General features: G+C 40.5%; 2 protein-coding genes across 3 annotated transcripts; both read right to left on the bottom strand.

Annotated features, from left to right (window-relative positions):
- Positions 1-212: 212 nt before the first annotated feature.
- Positions 213-10460, bottom strand: lnpep (leucyl/cystinyl aminopeptidase). 2 transcript variants are annotated; one of them, XM_085910108.1, is made up of 22 exons: positions 10101-10460; positions 8046-8161; positions 7129-7331; positions 6931-7042; positions 6563-6802; positions 5938-6128; positions 5701-5839; positions 5375-5509; positions 5142-5262; positions 4911-5062; positions 4715-4828; positions 4437-4568; positions 4205-4339; positions 3960-4120; positions 3769-3857; positions 3494-3677; positions 3271-3427; positions 2912-3096; positions 2649-2810; positions 2412-2552; positions 2249-2330; positions 213-2174 (listed from the first exon to the last, which is right to left on the bottom strand). In XM_085910108.1, exons 1-22 carry the CDS (start codon positions 10126-10128, stop codon positions 2046-2048), a joined length of 3108 nt encoding a protein of 1035 aa, XP_085766234.1. In that variant the 5' UTR covers positions 10129-10460; the 3' UTR covers positions 213-2045. The 2 variants fall into 2 exon arrangements, with proteins under 2 accessions (XP_085766234.1, XP_085766235.1); XM_085910109.1 differs by having other exon boundaries at positions 8067-8161.
- Positions 10461-11328: 868 nt separating this feature from the next.
- Positions 11329-17606, bottom strand: erap2 (endoplasmic reticulum aminopeptidase 2). Its single transcript, XM_085910110.1, has 21 exons — positions 17327-17606; positions 16162-16488; positions 15901-16087; positions 15659-15828; positions 15451-15589; positions 15245-15379; positions 15041-15161; positions 14810-14964; positions 14591-14704; positions 14378-14509; positions 14120-14251; positions 13941-14009; positions 13690-13865; positions 13544-13623; positions 13150-13330; positions 12880-13036; positions 12623-12807; positions 12377-12538; positions 12033-12173; positions 11868-11949; positions 11329-11719 (listed from the first exon to the last, which is right to left on the bottom strand). The coding sequence occupies exons 2-21, from the start codon at positions 16329-16331 to the stop codon at positions 11558-11560; spliced, it is 2850 nt and encodes a 949-aa protein (XP_085766236.1). The 5' UTR covers positions 16332-16488; positions 17327-17606; the 3' UTR covers positions 11329-11557.
- Positions 17607-17629: the final 23 nt, after the last annotated feature.

Genomic DNA, 17629 nt, shown 5'->3' with positions numbered 1-17629 from the left:
CATGCAAATTACTGTCGCCTGCATGGAAACATCCTTGGATCAAGATAAGAGTCTTCTGACCCAGTCATCTTCACAAAACATGTCAAAATAGTAGATAACACTCCGCTCCTTGAATTTGCATAGTGACAAGAGTATACACTAGCACAATTCGACTGAAAATACAGCAGACACAAATGTCCTTGAAATGTAGACTTTCATCAAAATGAAGAGGTTACACAAATGTGGCATTTATTGTTTATAAAGCATGGCATATCATCATCAAAAATTTAAAACAGTGAGCATCTGAATTTCTTTTCCAAGTTGTTATAAATCTTCTGTATGACAAAATCATAAGTGTCCTAGATGTAGATTTTGACAAGGATAGACCTACCTTGAGTTGAGAGGATTTCTGTTGAAGTTGTGAAATGGACACCCTTAAAAATGCTGAGTTAATAACAACCCAACTTGGGTCAAAAAAGTCGACTGACCCAGGACATTCAAATTCAAATTGACATTATTGACAATCAATATTTTCATCATACAGAGTATAGTTTAACAGTCCACAGATGTTGAACTATAATAAGTGCAATGCATAATAAAGTTGAAATACATGCATGCTATAATTCTAGTTAGTTTTGGAAAAGTAGAACACAGTTTCGTTAACTACAATAACCTCGGTCAACACTTATGAAAGGCTATGCCTCATAACGATATCTGATCTCCTGTCTCATACCAAATCGTTAGACTGAGTTGCTGCTGGCGCCCAAAATGGAGATGAAATAAACAGACAGTCAGACAGACAGTCAGACGCACGCACACACACGGCATCGTAAAAGGGTAAAGCTTTAACTGAGAAGATAGTGTACAAATAATGGTCATCTAAATAATTCATAGGAATTTAAATATGTAAGGTGTGCAAGGTATGAGATGGGGTGAAGTGAACATAATAAATAGTTTGACAGCTATTTATTCTGGAAATGGAGTAACTTTAAACCATTGTATCAGGCAGATGCGGACAGATACCCAAAATAAACATTCTTCTATACACGAGAGCCCTTATACAAACACCATGTCCACAAATGCCCCCGGGCAGTGTTATACAACCAAAAGATACAATAAAAAGTGTTTGGACAAGAGTCTTGATCAAACTTTATCAAGAAATGTCCTCTATACATTTCTATGTACACAAGAAAAAGCTAAAAAAAACAAGTGGAGCAATGTCATGGCAAAATAAATAAAAATGGTACATCCAAAACAGCTGCTGTGCTGTCGTAGGGCCGAACACACTGTATTTACATCATAAATCTAGAATTTTATAACATCAGATGACTGCTGGGAAATCAAAGAGAACAGGGTTCTGAACTGAAATGCAAACTTCATGTGTATCCAGTGTGCTGTTTGCTTCATTTAAGACACGTTGGTTTCTTTAAACCAGCACAGTGGTGCACTGCGCCATCTACTGTACATAGTGGGAAGGACATTTTCTTAAGTCAACTTCCTCATCCTCTCAAATATATTGGATGTGCCAGGATGAATAATTACAGGCTGCTATTGTTTCTGTATTCTGTATGTACATTTTAACAAGAGGAACAAATGCAAATTTACATGCCCGCGTCTCTAAATGTGCAGAAAAGTCTATATAATAAAGCATAAAGACTGTTCCAAGACTTATGGACAAGAAACCCTGTCGTGTTCACACACATGTACTTTCTTTAAGGAGCAGCTCACACAGTTGTCGATTGAAAGGGTCTGTAAAGCAAAGTGGATCGTATGATTGTCTGATGTGAGGTTTGGTCGACAGCTTCAAGTGTGAGGAGTGTTTATGTCTGACATGTTGCTGTCAGATACAATCAGAGACGCCCTGAGCTAGCTAAAAATCTCACAGGAGCCCATACATGAGAGGTTACCCGGTCCATCTCAACTCAAACCTGGTATAAAACAGAGCTAAAAGACAAAAGTGCAATCTTTGCGGTTGTCTTGAAAACATACTGTATACCCCAGTCGGACAGCTAAACCCATACGGGGGAAAAGAGGAAGGCAGAAATGGAAAGAGTGCCTGGCCTGCATTAAATGTTTTGAAGAGCAGGAAGACTCCTCTCCATCCAGCGCTGGTTCAGTCGGATTTTTTCCAGCGCTTCCTGCACGCTTCGCGACTGGGAAACGCTCTCACTTAGGCTGGAGAAGAAATACTGCACCTGCACAACACACACGCACGGCAGAGCATAAGACAACACCCAACAAAGTTTGATTCTTAGAAGAAAGTCTATACCTGATTAAGATGCGACTGTGCCGACAACTGAAAGGTGACTGACTTAACGATTGATTGGATGGGAAATGAACCTAGTGGGAACCTACAAGAATAAAACACTGATTAGATTGTGTTCTGTCCTCATGGCATGAACCAACTTTTTTTCTGAAAATGGGCCACACACGTTTGTATGAGCTGGTTCCAGTTGTCTTGAACAAAGTCCCAAGTAATCAAGTTGCCGGCAAAACTCTGGCAGATTGTTTTGAAGACCAAGGGAATGTTCTGTACTTTGATGAGATCATCGTTTAAAGCTCCATTGAGAAGCCTGGAAGGAACAACATGAGTGTAATGATAAACAGCTTATTAGCAAGTACATTATTTTTATATAAGTATTAAGTATTATGATAAAAATGTTGCGTACCAGACGATTTTCTGCGTGTCCTGCGTAGAAGCTAAGCCCCTTAGCATATTTTGCTTCTCTGAGTCATAAGTGGCATAATGATACAACGTGAGCAAAGTTTCCCAGTCTTCACTGGACTGGGCTGCCACACTGAACACAACTCTCTGGAGATCGCCCGGAATCCTACCAAAAAAAAAAATTAAAAGAAAATCACATTTTAGGTTAAACCCATCTCTATTTTCATTCATTTGATTTGTTTTCTCAGTATAATATGTTTGACTCACTGGAAGGTTCCATTCGAGTCGACATACTGCTTAAACATGTCTTTTGCTTTCTGCTTGCATTTTTCCTGTCCCAGATCACAGGCTGTCTCTAACAGAGCAGATCGCAGATTCATTTTGGACATACTCTCCTCCTTGGTCCATGTTTGCTTATCCATCAGTGCACCAAAGTGTTTCAAAATATATGCCTGCAAATATTTCAAGGACAATTCAAACTTTAAATATTTCAAAAGATAAATAAACAATTGGTGTTGTAAGATGTATCAAAAGGTAATTATGTGACTTTTTTTTGCATGTCACCACTTAAGTGTCTCTCACACTTTTTGATTTGTGTCAATATCATTCCTACTGTGTGCGTGCACCTTCAAGCGGGCGGCGAGGTCTTGCTCGTATCTTTTGTTCAGCATCTGGTACATGTGGTTGAGGTGCAGCAGGGCTTCACTCACGGGACTCATCTCCGTTTCATTTGACATGTATTTTAGGAGGTTGAAGACTTGGTGGAGGGACACGCGTCCCAGACTGAGGTGAAGTGAAAAAAAATAATATTACAGAGTGATTAACATAAGGGTTAATTTGTAAACCTACCTGGAGAGAGCAAAGATGTTGTGAATCAGCGAGGCACGGTCCTCTGCTGAGAGAACTTGGGAATTGTTGGACAAAGCGTCTGTTAGAGCAGCCCAGCCGTCGTCTCCATAGTCAACGATGTAGAAGCCTGTGCTCCTGTAGTTCAACTTCAGCCACTTCACAGTTTCTGGCACCTTCAGAGTCTCTAAGAAGCATGCAAAAGTGTTTCGCCAAATTAGCACATAACATGCGCAAACCGATAAATCATTGTTGGTGATTCGATAATTGTCATTTACCTGACTCGGTCTTCAGCATGAACATCTGTCTGCACTCGGGGGCCAAACTACAGCTGTCATTCACATACGTCAGCGGAATAGTCCACAAGCTAGGAGAGTGTAAAACACAATGTACCGTCGGTCTGGTGACTTTCCATGACCACATTACACAAGGGAGAGAGAAGAAGGAGGAAGAGGAGGATGTAGCCCACCTGTCGGAATGCCGAGCGCCGTTTGAGGTGAGCTGGAAAATCTCCTGTTTTAAGGTGACTTCATCCCCGTGACGGGATACAGTCACCAAAGGGAAGCCTTTCTGGGATGTCCATGACCTCATCATCTCTGACACATTTGGATGCTCACTTGAGACCTCTACCTAAGGAGAGAGAAAAAGAATGCCGTTTCAATTGTATGATATGTCACTCTATTTTCATCCCAACTAAAAAAACAATGCACCTACCTCAGTGAGACTGTTCCACAATTCGTCAGTGTCGGTGTTTAAACCGGAGAACTGTTTCAGATACTGAATGATACCTTTTCTGAACTGCTGGTCACCAGGCAAAGAGGCGTTCAACATGAAAAGAATGGAAGCCCCCTGGAAGACCAAAACACAACACACTTTTGTGACTACCTTTGTTTTGCATACAATAAGACAGGTACCATCATAAAAAAAAAAAAATCTAGACGTGCACCTTCAGATAGGACACAGAGTCGAACATCTCGTGCACCTGCTCCGGTGTATTGACTTCGGTAGATACTGCGTGGGAGGAGTTCAGTGCATCTATGTCCAATGCTCTGAATCGAATGTTTAAGAACAAGCTGCCCTGTAAACACAAAGAGAGCACACATGCAACACCTGATGATCAATCAAAATTGAATTAATCACCAATGCTGCTCATATGAGGCATTTATCTTAAAATGTCCATTGGATAAATTTTCTCAGCACTTTGTGGAATTGAAGACCGCTTACCATGTCAAGCTGCGGCATGACTATCTGCAGTGACGTGAACTGCATATAAGAGGCAAAGCCTTCGTTGAGCCAAAGGTCACTCCACCAGCTCATTGTGACTAAGTTTCCAAACCACTGGAACACATCAGTGCAACATGATTGCGCCGACATCCTCATATTTCAGTACATGGAGGCAAAAAAAAAACAGAATAAGTACCTGATGAGCCAGCTCATGAGCAATGACGGAGGCAACATCTTGTTTTTCCATAAGAGAAGCGTCCCTCCCCACCAATAAGGTGCTTTCTCTGAAGGTGATCAGACCCCAGTTCTCCATGGCTCCCGCCAAGAAGTCTGGAATGCCGACCAGGTCTGACACAAAAGAAAATAAGATGACAGTGAAGCTACTAATGCTGAGGGGAAAACAAATAGTGGTAATGATAATGTTTACCAAGTTTCTGAAGCGGATAGTTAATTTCAAAGAAGTCATTGTAAAATTCCAGTAGTTTGGATGCTGTGTCCAGTGCATAGTCAGTATGCTCTTTCTTCTGTGGTACGCTGTACACGGACAACTAAAAAAAAAATAATAATAATTCAATCACATGATAGAAATCCAGATTGTCAGTCTGAATGATATGACAACAAATCATCCAAATGGAAAAATGCTGAAGAAATCAACCCTACCAAAGTGTCAGAGACGTTTCTGCTGACAGAGGTGAAGTTACCGACAATGAATGCCACCAAGTAAGTGCTCATGTTGACACTGGTCTTTGCAAATTCATCCTGCACCAGGCCATTGACAAGGGGCGTGGTCTTTGCCTGAGACAAGGAAACACATCAGAAGGATGGGTACTTCAACTAAAATATTTGCATGCCCAGAACTTGAACTTGCAAGAAGGCAAGACAAAAAGAGCTAAACACTTAAAATACAGTCACTAAAATAAAGTCATACTTTATCATCATGTTCATTCAATTCATGACGATAACGCTGAATACATGTGATACTCTACCTTGGGCATGTTGGAGAGTGTCATGTGCTCAGGTTTCCTGTTGATTTTAATCAGAAAGGTGGCTTTAAATGATGGCTCGTCAAAGCAGGGGAAGGCCTTTCGTGCATATAATGGCTCAAACTGGGTGGCAGCTAGGACCCTGAGGGAAATAGTAGATGTGAATATTGGAATATTAGCACACATTCACCTAGGTTGAATTATCCGGAATTAACACTCTTCTGCTCTAGCTGGATGTACCTTTTGTTTCCATCGAGATCTGTGTAGGAACTATTGTAGAAACCATTATAGGTGTGTGACAGACTAGCAGTGTAATCCAAGATCAACACACAGTGCTGGCCTGCCTTCAGCTCTTCGGATAATTTGACAGCTATCTGCTCCCTTGGCTTGTTCTCAAGTATGGTGACATCACTTGCCTCCCCATCACCAAGCTGTAAGAGAGTAAATTAACAACTTGGTTAACAGCTAGCACACCATTCTTTTTTTCATAGCGACAAATGACTTGTTTTCATTAAACTGGTGTCTTGATGTAAATTGAGTAAGAAAGAGACAATTCTTTTTTTTTTCCCCAGCAAAATGAGCGTGACTGCATCAGCACAAGTTCTGTGCATATTTCAAAATCCCCATAGCACATACAAATTTCTTATCAGCGGTCGCCTAACTGTAGGTTATGATTTTGCAAATGACAGGATTTGTCCGGATTAGCTTTTACACCGCATTTATTTATCCAGTACCAGTTTTAGCTTTGGATAGCCCCAGTGATTCAGTTTCCCATAGCACATGTGGTACAGAAATTACAGACTGTATCTTGCTATGTTTTCAAAGCCAGTTATTTAGTCCCATAGACTAAAAAACACAATCTCACCTTAAATGTAGCTTTGGTAATATTGAGATAAGAGCTGTGCAGGACAATGCGCTTGGTGTTGTGAAGGACCAACATGTTGATGACAGTGTGGCCGCTGAAATCCATGGTGCTCAAATCAGGGTTCAAGGTGAGATCATAGCTGAGAGGACGGATGCTACGAGGGAGTTGGAATTGTGCCCATGGGAAGAGCTCATCATCAGTGCTGTTGGATGTCCTGTTATCTTGCTTGGGGCATCCCATCTGCAAAAATTGAAAATTTTCACCAAGTGTCCATCCATTCATTTCCGACTACCTCCACTACGCTGAGAAAATTGAGATTTGGGGAAGCTATAATGCTAAAACATACAAGCTCACTGTATTTTTCTTACCTTTGTAAAGTTGCACCCAGGCAAAAAGTACAATACCATGATCATGGAAGCCACTATGACCAAAAAAAGCACACAAACAACCAAGGTGCGGGCTGAGGGTGGCGAACACGACCTGGTACACAGGAAAAGTAACCTATTTATTGACAGCACCGGTACATTTAAATAGTAGTGTAATTAAAGATAGCAAATGCCTGCTACCTAGGTGGAGGTTGTCGAACATAAGGAGATACGTTAGATCTCTGGGTAGCGCTGCGGTTCATGAATGACATGCCCAGAAGTCGGGCTGAAGACTCGCAGTCCTCTTCATCATCATCCACGTCGTTCTCCCCCAGACCTCGCACCAGTAGCCGGGAGCTGCGAGGCTCATACACAGTATCATCTGGATCTAGGGCTGGAAAGGTCTGAAAGAACAATGCATCAACATTGGCTCCATGGACACTTCATTAAGAAAGCATGAGTCAACTCGAATGTAAGCAATTATTCAAAGGTTTGGGCTTTATCATTTTGTTTTTCAATGATGAAAAATAACATTTGGGCTATAATAATGTAGTTTATAAAAACACACAGAGTCATACCATAATTAAAACGAATGTAAAGACAGTTTGTTTATCATGTAATGCTGCAATCCATTTGAATGTGCTGTGCCCAATCTGGCCACCAGGAGGCTGTACAGTATAATACAGTCATCTACACAAACAAAGAAGAATAGTCTTTTTCTAAAACTACTGAGTGAATTATTACAACGCTGTACTATTACTATTTCTTTTACTCAAGATATGCCTATAATAAATAAAATCATCCGAACCACATCTCACATTTCGAAAAAGCCGTTAGTCATGCCACTCACATGTACATCACGGCATGTTTGGTATATAAGTTTGAGAGTCAGCTCAAGCAGGCAATTGTATTTTCCCTGCAATTCTATTTTAGTTGAAAATATGTTAGGCTTGTTATCAGCACAACTCGTGATTTTATTTACTTTATATGTCTCCTAATTATTTGTTAGGGCAGAGTCTACCTTTGATTTGAATTAAATGTGCAGATGGACGTCATGATGCATGCAATGAGTGTAGAACTGAAAGAGTGTTTCAAAGTGTGATTGAGGCATAGCGTACAGTAAAATGACTTGAGTGTACCGGATATGCTGCAGAGTCTCTGGCCAGATCCACAACGTCGGGCTCTTCTTCAAACATGCTGTTCTCAATCATGTTCCTTGGTAGGCTGGCTCGCTCTATGACAGAAAGAAACAAGGCATAAAAACAAAACATGACTCCTAGGAGAAAATTCAAGATGTTGTGAAAAAGAGTGTCTGAACATTTTTCACCTCTTGTCCTGCAATAACTCTGAATGAGGTGTCACGGGATTCCATCCTCGTCTTACTGTTATTTGCCCTTCCTTAGTTCCTTGAAGGAAACCTCCGATACGCAAACGACACTGTACTGTTCTGTGTCTGTCAAGCAAACTGTCACAACCTACTTAATTATCCTCACGTGGACAGAGGTCAGGTAAATGCTAATGAGTTATTTTTAACCTTTCGAGTGAGGAGTCAATAGTCAGTCATGTGTTTTTTTTGTTGACATCCTCTGCATTAGTCATTTTTTTCATGCAAATGACTGTCAAAGAGTCTCATTCGATAAATCGCAATCTCAGTTTCCTGTTATCTACCCTCTTGCAGCACTTCCTGCTACTGAACCTTATACATAGATTTACAACTATATTTATAGTTTACATATTTACCATATGGTGCTGATGGAATGACTTGAATATTATCTGACTTTTGTAAGTGAGACATACTCCAAGTTTTGTCACTACAGTGGATCTACGAGTTCCAAATAATCCATGACAATGTATTGTCTGCTCTTGTCACATGCTAGCACAGATTACACAAGAATGCATTTCCGCAACCTGCACTGCACTGTGAGCTGCCTTGTCTACATCAAATTATCTCGAAGGGAATTCCAACCTCTGCTCATTTCACAAACAATACGTCATGTTTAGCTTCCTAATTCAATATTAGTCAATGTAGTAAAACATTGTCACTTCCAAATTGCCGACATTGCTTTATATTAAGTTGGGTAAAGATGATGTCTAGCCACTGGGCAATGGATTTGAAGAAGAAATGTGACTTGAAACCGTGATATTAAAAAGAGGTCATAATATTAACCCTAAATGCAAGGGTGGCACACAAGCGTCTGCCTGTCAGCTTCACATAGACTGCACAAATGCCTATTAATAGGAAAGGAACTCTGTACTGGGTAATCTACAATGGCCAAAGAAGGAGACGATTAAAATATAACCTGAAATATGCCAGAACTTGTAGCCTGATTACAAAACTGTCGTATGTTGTAAGTCGATATGAAAAAAGTTGAAAATTAAGATTTGAAGCATCAAGAATAGTCAAGCTGTTTTGGAATTTGTAGGGTTTACAATGGGACAAAAACAGGTTCAGAAGTGGCTTACCTCTAAGAGTGGTTTAACTGTGTAAAAAAATATTTTAATAAAACTAAAATACTGTTTGCGGTGGTGCATCTTTTGAACATTTTTGCATTGTATAAAAAGTGATTGAGAGACAAACTTTCACTTTCTTAATCACTTCGGCACTTTGTTCAGTTCGAGTTAGGTACTTGTATTTGAGTTCTATCTTATCGGAGTTATGGAACATAAAAAGCAGAAAAAGCAAACTCGTAAAGGTGATTTTGGTCATTAACCTGAATGACAACTACAATGAAGTGCTTTTGTGACCTCTTGGTACAACTCCCATGTTTTGTGACATATCTGACTTACAGTATGCCTGCTTGTTTTGTCAATAACGTCCTGGATATATTAGGACGCCAGCAGAGGTTATTGATCAGCTGTCTGCTGGTAGGCAAAGCAGAGTTGAGCACGACTTATCTGCTCAACACGCCATGCAATGCGGCTAATAATATCATACCTAAATAGAAACGTGGAGCATAACCACGTGATTGGCTTCTTAGTCACAAAACTGCGTGTAAAGTATTTTTTTTTTTTTGCAGGCTCTTAAAAAGAGTTAAATAGATCTTGCACTTCATGTGTAGGCGGCTCAAAGTCACTGACAATGAATGGTTGGTTATTATTAGCGAGCTTGCTTGCTGTTAGCATACTGTCACGTACTGTATACAGCTCGTACAGTAACCTTCGTCATTCCTTACCTGTACTGTTATAGTCAAAAGGATCCATCAGGGTATTAGGAGGAGGTCCTTACGTCCCAGAAGCAGGATATTTGCACACGTTTGGATCAGACGTGTAGTTTTAATGGCTGGTCACGCCACCAAAGTGCCTGGCTTGCCTGCAGCCCGTCCTCACAACACCAGCTACGTAGTCGCTAACAGGGAACTAGCCAACTTCTCATAATTGTACGTGCTAACTGACTTCAATAGACTGGTTTGTCTACCGCAGTCTCGTTTCACAAACAAAAAGAGGAAGAAGAAAAAAAACACACTAATATTTGTTCCGAAAGGAAATTTGTATTTAGTAATGTACTAGGACACTTTGACTCCTCACCCGACCAGTTGTTGACAACTGACAACGCTTGCATTCTATTGGCTAGGAACTGTTAGGAGGAGTGGCTAGAAAATGACGTAATACATACGGAAGCAGAAATTCAGACGTCATGGCTTGTAGAGATAATGTACTTCAGCGTACACGCACTTTTTGAATCAGTGAAAAAATAATTTTGGTTGGCAGTCTGTTTGGAATTGATTTACTTGACTTATTCCTCCACTTGCATCAGCTGTATTTGTATATAAATGTATCCTAAAATAACGGCCTGACATGTTTTTCCCGAGTTTTTCAGAAACTGAACCAAATATTAATATTATATTTCTAATCATTTTATTTCAGGGCGAAAATTTACTGATCTGCTTAACTAGGGAAGCTGATTTTGGAAGGTGTTGGCAGCATCGTGAAATGGATTTTTGTCATAATATGACTTAGCTCTTTACTTTAAGAGGGTGATATATGTATTTGTATGTTATATAGATGCCAGCAAAGCATTACTTTTATATTAGACAATGCTAGACTCCAGCACGCCACCCCCGTGAAGATAGTTAGTGCTTCAAAATATGAATGAACGAATGAATTCATTAAAAATAAATTATTTGCTTGGCATCAAGTTACCACAAGATGACACGAAAGCAATTATTTTATATTGAACCGGGCCTTGGACTGAGAGAATGGGAAATAACAAAAATTAAAGGATGGATTACAATTCAATCTACAAATAAGTATTTTTGCAAGCATTTGATTGGAGATATGAATGCCGTTCATATGAACTATGAAATGTTTGTGTGTACATTAGCAGTGTAAAGCACTTTATGAATTCTCCGTGTGATAAGTGCTCAAAATAAAATCTATTAGGTTATCGCAACACAAAAAAAGTACAGTCAATCCTTTTATTGTCCTTTGATGAAAGAATTATTTGAGCTATATAATTTTGAAATGTTTATCTCTTCTTCATTAAGCCACTCACATACTACATACACACCCACAAGCACACTCTCACAAATAACCCGGCAGAATAATTTCATTATGAAAAACATGGTTTTACACACACCACGAATTATCATTCTCAAATGAAGAAATGTAATTAAATATCAACTGTGAAAAGTCAATCTTTTGTCACGAGTACCTTTTTTTCATTCAGACAGTTTTTTAACGTCTCTAAGTTTCGCTCCATCCAGCGAATATTTTTCAGCAAATTGTCCAGTGCAAGTTGAGGACTTTTGACCTGAGATGCATCTTCCCTGATGGACTCAAAGAACAACTTCACCTGGATGGTTAACAAATGATAACAATGAATTAGCACAACTATCATCACTCATCAAAAGTTATCACTCCTACGTGAATTGCCAGTACAATGAGAATGTTGGACATATAGTAATATTATCTTGACACACTGTAAAAATGGATACATGTACCTCAGTGTATTCCTCCGGGTATGAAAACTGCCCTGTGGTTCCTATGAGGATGTAATTAATAGTTGATGACCCCAACTGAAATCTGGAGAAGTTACAGAGCAGACAGTTAGACCATATGTCCACCAGGTCTACAAAAAAAAAAAAGCCATCCTGATCAACACAGACTTCTGAACAAGCGTGCTCCAGTTTTTCTTGACAAAGTTCCATGCGATGTGATGTCCCCGAGGGTTTTGTGCCACATGTAAGATGAGCGTGGACAGGTCCTGCGGTCGTATCACCTGACCTTCCAGACCCAGGTCCAACAGGCTAGAATACCAAAAGTAAATGAATAATAATAATAGTTTCCAAATGGTGGCAGCATAAACCATGAGAAAACTACGTATATATGCAGGTCTCTATGGTTGCAATTATAAATTAAATTAATAAAAAGGATAAATATCAATATCATTCTGATGCCGTTATTCAATTACACTAGTGTGCATAATAAAGTAGTCAAAAGGGGAATGTACCTGTGTAATTTATTTGTGTCTCGGCTGTTGGTTAAGGCAAACAAAATTTTGTCTTTCTGTGCCGCCGAGCTTGATGTCTTGTACATGTGCATGAGCGAGGCCCATCCATGATCATCCTGGGCACCAACTGCGTACACAGTTGTGGCCACATCAGTGGGAAGTCTACAGTTAACACAATTACAGGAAATATTTGTTAGGGCATCATCGAGTATCGACAGAAACTATGACAATGATAGATGGACCGACTTGAGAGTTCCGTTTGACTGAAGCCAGTCTTTGAAACGCCGGCGTGCCTCATTCAGGCAGGAAATGTCCTTAAGATGACATGCCAAGGAGAGGACCTCTGACCTCAGTTGTCGAGTCGACACAGAGCCCTCATCATTCCATGTCTGTTGGTCAATGATACCACGGAAAAACTGAAGGATGAACATCTATGCCAAAGGAAACAGAGAAACAAATTGATATTTCAGGGACATCTTGCAATAATATCTTTATCATCTTACCCTGAAATCTTCCACCAGATCCACATCTCTCCGTTTCTCAATCACATGGAAAACGGCTTCAAGGTAGCCCAATCCTTGGAGCAGAGGTACGGTATGTTTCTCCAGATGCAGATAACCAATCAAATCCAATGCTTTGTTGAGCGGAAGGTAACCTGCCCTTTAAATACACACGACGATACAGTATTTGAAGGGGACTGTATAATTCCAAAGGGTTCAAGTATTTGAATACGATGTATTTGAGGACATATGAAGCGCACTATGCAATCTTACGTGACCAGTTGAAACGCATTGTGTATCAAGTGGGTCCTGTCTTTGTAGCTCAGGGCAGTGTGGTTCTCTCTCAGGAGCTTTGTTATCTCCTCCCATCCACCATCCTCATAATGTACCACGTAGTAGCCAGTCATGTCCACATTGACCTTCACCCAGTTGACATCTCCAATGTAGACACTGTCTGGAAGTCACACAGACACTGACAACAGTAGAAAGGCACTCGGGAGAACATGAGCCTCCACTGTGGTACAAAAATTGCGTCAACATAAAGGATAAAATCACAAAAAGTACATTCTTCATAAATTATGTGAAAGTGTTCTGCAAAATTTACAAGATGTTATGAAAAAGCATATATTCTCACCAAAAGCAAAAAAAAAAAAAAAAAGCAGCTTACCTGTATGAGTTGTCATCAAATGTCTGTGGATGGTGCTGGAACTATCGGTCTTGTATGTGAGAGGGATATTCCATAAGTAACTAGAGAAAAAGATCGAGTGATTCTTAAATCATGTAGAAGGAACCAACTTTTCCTGCATCCCTCACCCTTGTTGCAATGTGGACCAGAGGGGGTCAGAGGGCAACTGTGTCCTCAGGAACCTGACCTGTCTGAGCATCAGCCGTGGCCCCGCCCTTTTCACAATGACCAGAGGAACACCTTTCTGCAGGGTCCAAGTGTTCATCACGGCTGTCAAGTTCAAGTGTTCCCCGGCCAACAAGTACTGAATAAAACAATAGGCAAGTTTCCCTATTCAAATTTTTCAAAATGGAGGTCAGCAGTTTCAATATTGACTTACTGCATTTTTATGAGCCTGTTCTCTGCTGTAACAATACTCCCCTGAGATGAAATCTTCCTCTGAGCAAGTCTGGAAAAAGATGATATATCGGTATCTCTCACTCTCAATTGCATATTTCTAAAGTTTATCCTCAAAAATGTGTTTGAAAGAAGTGCTTGTCATCATATTTGTGTTCATACATTGGCCAAACTGTCCCACAGATCTTGGTTTTGAGCATTTTGGTAGCTATATTTGCGCAGGTATCGAACTAACCCACTCTGGAACACGTCTTCGGACAGAAAATGGCGCAGCATGTGCAGGATACACGCCCCCTAGAGGTACAGAGAGCAAAACAAATGTGTTGTCAGGACATAAAACAAGCCGAAAGGAGGACTATTTTTTCAACAGCTCTTTCTGATGTTAAAAAGCACTGCACCCATGAAAGGCAGAAAGCATACTTTGTCATATGAGATGGTGTCAAACATCTCACGAATCTGAGTTGGGTTCTCTGCCGGACTGGATATTGGCCGAGAAGAATTCAATGAATCGTGACCAACTGCTGCAAAACAAGTGGTCAACAGATATTCCTCCTGTAAGAATGCAGGACATTATTTTAGGTTGCGCACTCTCACATTGGCCTTCACCTACATCTGATTATGTTAAGCACATACCGCTTTTAATTCAGGATAGGTAGCTTCAACTGAAATGGACTCCATGTATCTGGCAAACCCTTCATTCAGCCAGGTATCATTCCACCACTTCATCGTGACCAAGTTACCAAACCACTGCAAGCGAGAAAAAAAATAGGAATAAGTGTGTCCATAAAATCGATTCTTTCCTGAGCTCAACTGTACCGCTTGGTGGAAAAAAGGCTATACACACAATCCTACCTGATGAGCAAGCTCATGCCCGATCACCTTGGTAACCCAGACTTTATCAGATACAGATGATGTGTGAGGGTCAAAGAGCAGGCTCTGCTCTCTGTAGGTGGTCAGGCCCCAGTTTTCCATTGCGCCCATCTCAAAGTCAGGGATGGCGATCAGATCTGAAAGAAGATGGAGAAAATGTGGAATAATATTTGGCTTTATGGTTAGAAACTGAAAAAAAAAACCAAGATTTACCGCATTTGGGTAGGGGATAATGAATGTTGAAATACTCCTCGTAGAAGTCAAGCATTTTGACGGCGACTTCAAGGGCATAGTGGGTCTGAGACCATTTCGCCGGATCAGCATAAATGGACACCTATCATCATGTTGCAGAAGCCTTAAGTGAGTATGATTGTCATCAATAAACAAGACAAAAACATTTTTTCTCAGAGACCACACCTGCACTCCAGATGATGTTGTTGCCGTAACAGATTTAAAATCACAAACGACAAAAGCTACAAGGTAGGTGCTCATCTTCACACTTGCAGCATACTGATCCTCCAGCAGGCCATCATCTACTTCAACGGATTTAACCTGAAATAAACACCATTTCTTTTGTGTGATGCAGAAGACCACATCAGAAATCAAACATCTACAATACTTACTATCGGCATGTTGGATAAAGAAATGTAGTCTGAGCTCCGTCTGATCCGCACCGAGAAATTGGCTTTAAAGTTCGGCTCGTCAAAACAAGGGAATGCCTTGCGAGCGCTCGTAGGCTCAAAGTGAGTGGAAACTAACGTTCTATAAGGAACCACAAAGGAACCATATTATTCGACACACTATAACAATACCAAAAACTCTCTCATTTACCTGATCTCTCCCGAACTGGTTGTGTAGGTGCTTTTATAGAACCCCTGGAAGCCCTTTGCCAACTCGGCCCCAAACTCAATATATAGGAAATACTTTTGCCCACTGCTGAGAACCCTGGGAGAGAAGACGGCAATCTGCTCGTGGGCGGGATAATGAAGACAAGGTAGAACCTAGAACAAGAGAAGTCTGTCAGTCCGGTCGATATCTATGTGCTAATCTGACTGCTTTGTTTTAATGACTACCTGGTCAGAGGGATGCGCAAGGTTCTTGTCCAGAATGGTTGCCTTGGAGATTTGCAGACCCTTGCTATGTAACACAACCCAATTTGTGTTGTTCTGGACGTCAATTTGGATGGTGACTGAGCCGGTGAAATGGTGACTAGTGAGGTTGGGGTGCACCAAGATGTGGTAGTGAAGAGGAATTATATACCTAAGGAGAAAAAGACTCCTTGTGATCACTTCCAACAGTTTGGACTTTTGCAGTAAAGACAGCAGGGAGATTACCTTGGCAGACGAAGGCGACTCCAAGGGAAGGACAGATTGTCTTTCTCTAAAAGCGTTTGCTCTCCGGGAGGATGAGGAGGGCTTGATGCCTGCTGTGAAATTTGGGTGGGCTGCATTCCAACCACATATGAATGGAGAAGAAACAGCACTAACGGCCTCACCAAGAGCATTTTGGATGAAATGTCCCTGATTGAACAAAAAGCCAAATCCGTGCAGCGGGCTAACAACTGCTGATGAAAGCTGTTTTTAAAGGCCTGTAAAGGTGAGGTGTCCACTGCCAGAATGTACAGGTATGGCCATGGTTTCCCTTCTCTTTGATTCCTAAACCTAAAAAAGAATTTAAAAAATAAAAATAAAAACAGCATTCGAGAAGTTTTAGTAGCAGTTGAAGTCTACCCTAAAAGACTGAGGATGTGATTGCATCATTGCACATAGCGTAGTAATTTACATTTAAGGGATTTACATTTATGCTAACCATAAGTAATTTTTCAAAACAATACAACTGTTAATTTATGGTGAGCAGAAATGTAAATCCCTTAAAGGTAAATTATGTAAATTCCTGCAATAGTAAATGGATGGTACTATGTTACTAACGCTAATTAATTTGGTATTATTTTTGCCACAATGTTGGCCACCCCGGAAAAGGTGACAAACAAATACAAATGGTGACAGAAATTCCATGAATGCAAACAAAAAACGAGCAAGCACAACAACCACAATAATGAGTATTCATACAGAGCAAAGTATGATGACATCAGCAAGGATCTGACAAAGCCTGAATAGAGACTGACTCTAAATATACTCCAATTTTTGACACATGAGCCATTGCAGGTAGAACACAAGGGCAGGCGGATTAAAATTGGCACATGAAAAGATCAGTATAAGGAAATGGTTACCAAGAAGCAAGTCAAAAATAAACAAATCTAAAAAGGTGAATAATAATCATAAAAATATGAAGTGATCTAGGCGTCACCGTGGTAGCTACAAAGACAAGCCACGTTCTTGCTAGTGTGATCAAAAGCAGATCAGGCCACAGCTAAAAGTGTGAGGTGACAACAGCTGCAGCAGTACAAAGGCAGCCAGGTCCCAATACTGAGCTTGCATGGTAGTCCCTCTTAAAAAGGTGAAAATTATAAGGAAATATGCTAAATAAAGAAAGATTTACCTTGTTCATTTTAGCTTCATCGCACTTGAGCAATCACTGGAAACTTTCACTTTCTCTTTTAACAGCCCTTGTACTGTAGTAACTCGACCCGCCACTTGGAGGCACACCAGAGCTGAAAAATGAGAGTGAAGGCGTCAGAAAGTCAGTTTCTTACCTCAGATGTAACGGTCTTGGCCAGCCAGGTGTGTTCCTATCAGTTCTTGTGCGTGGTTGGAGTAGAGTCCATTGTTAGTGGAAAGTTACAACAGGAGTCAAAAACCCACAATGCACTGCTCCTTAGAAATGGCATTCAACCAATGCACG

Source organism: Syngnathus leptorhynchus, chromosome 4, assembly GCF_054491065.1.
Source record: "Syngnathus leptorhynchus isolate UIUO chromosome 4, UIUO_Slep, whole genome shotgun sequence".
Classification (NCBI taxonomy): domain Eukaryota; kingdom Metazoa; phylum Chordata; class Actinopteri; order Syngnathiformes; family Syngnathidae; genus Syngnathus; species Syngnathus leptorhynchus.
Note: the sequence above shows the minus strand (reverse complement) of the source record. Positions and strands in the feature narration are given on the sequence as shown.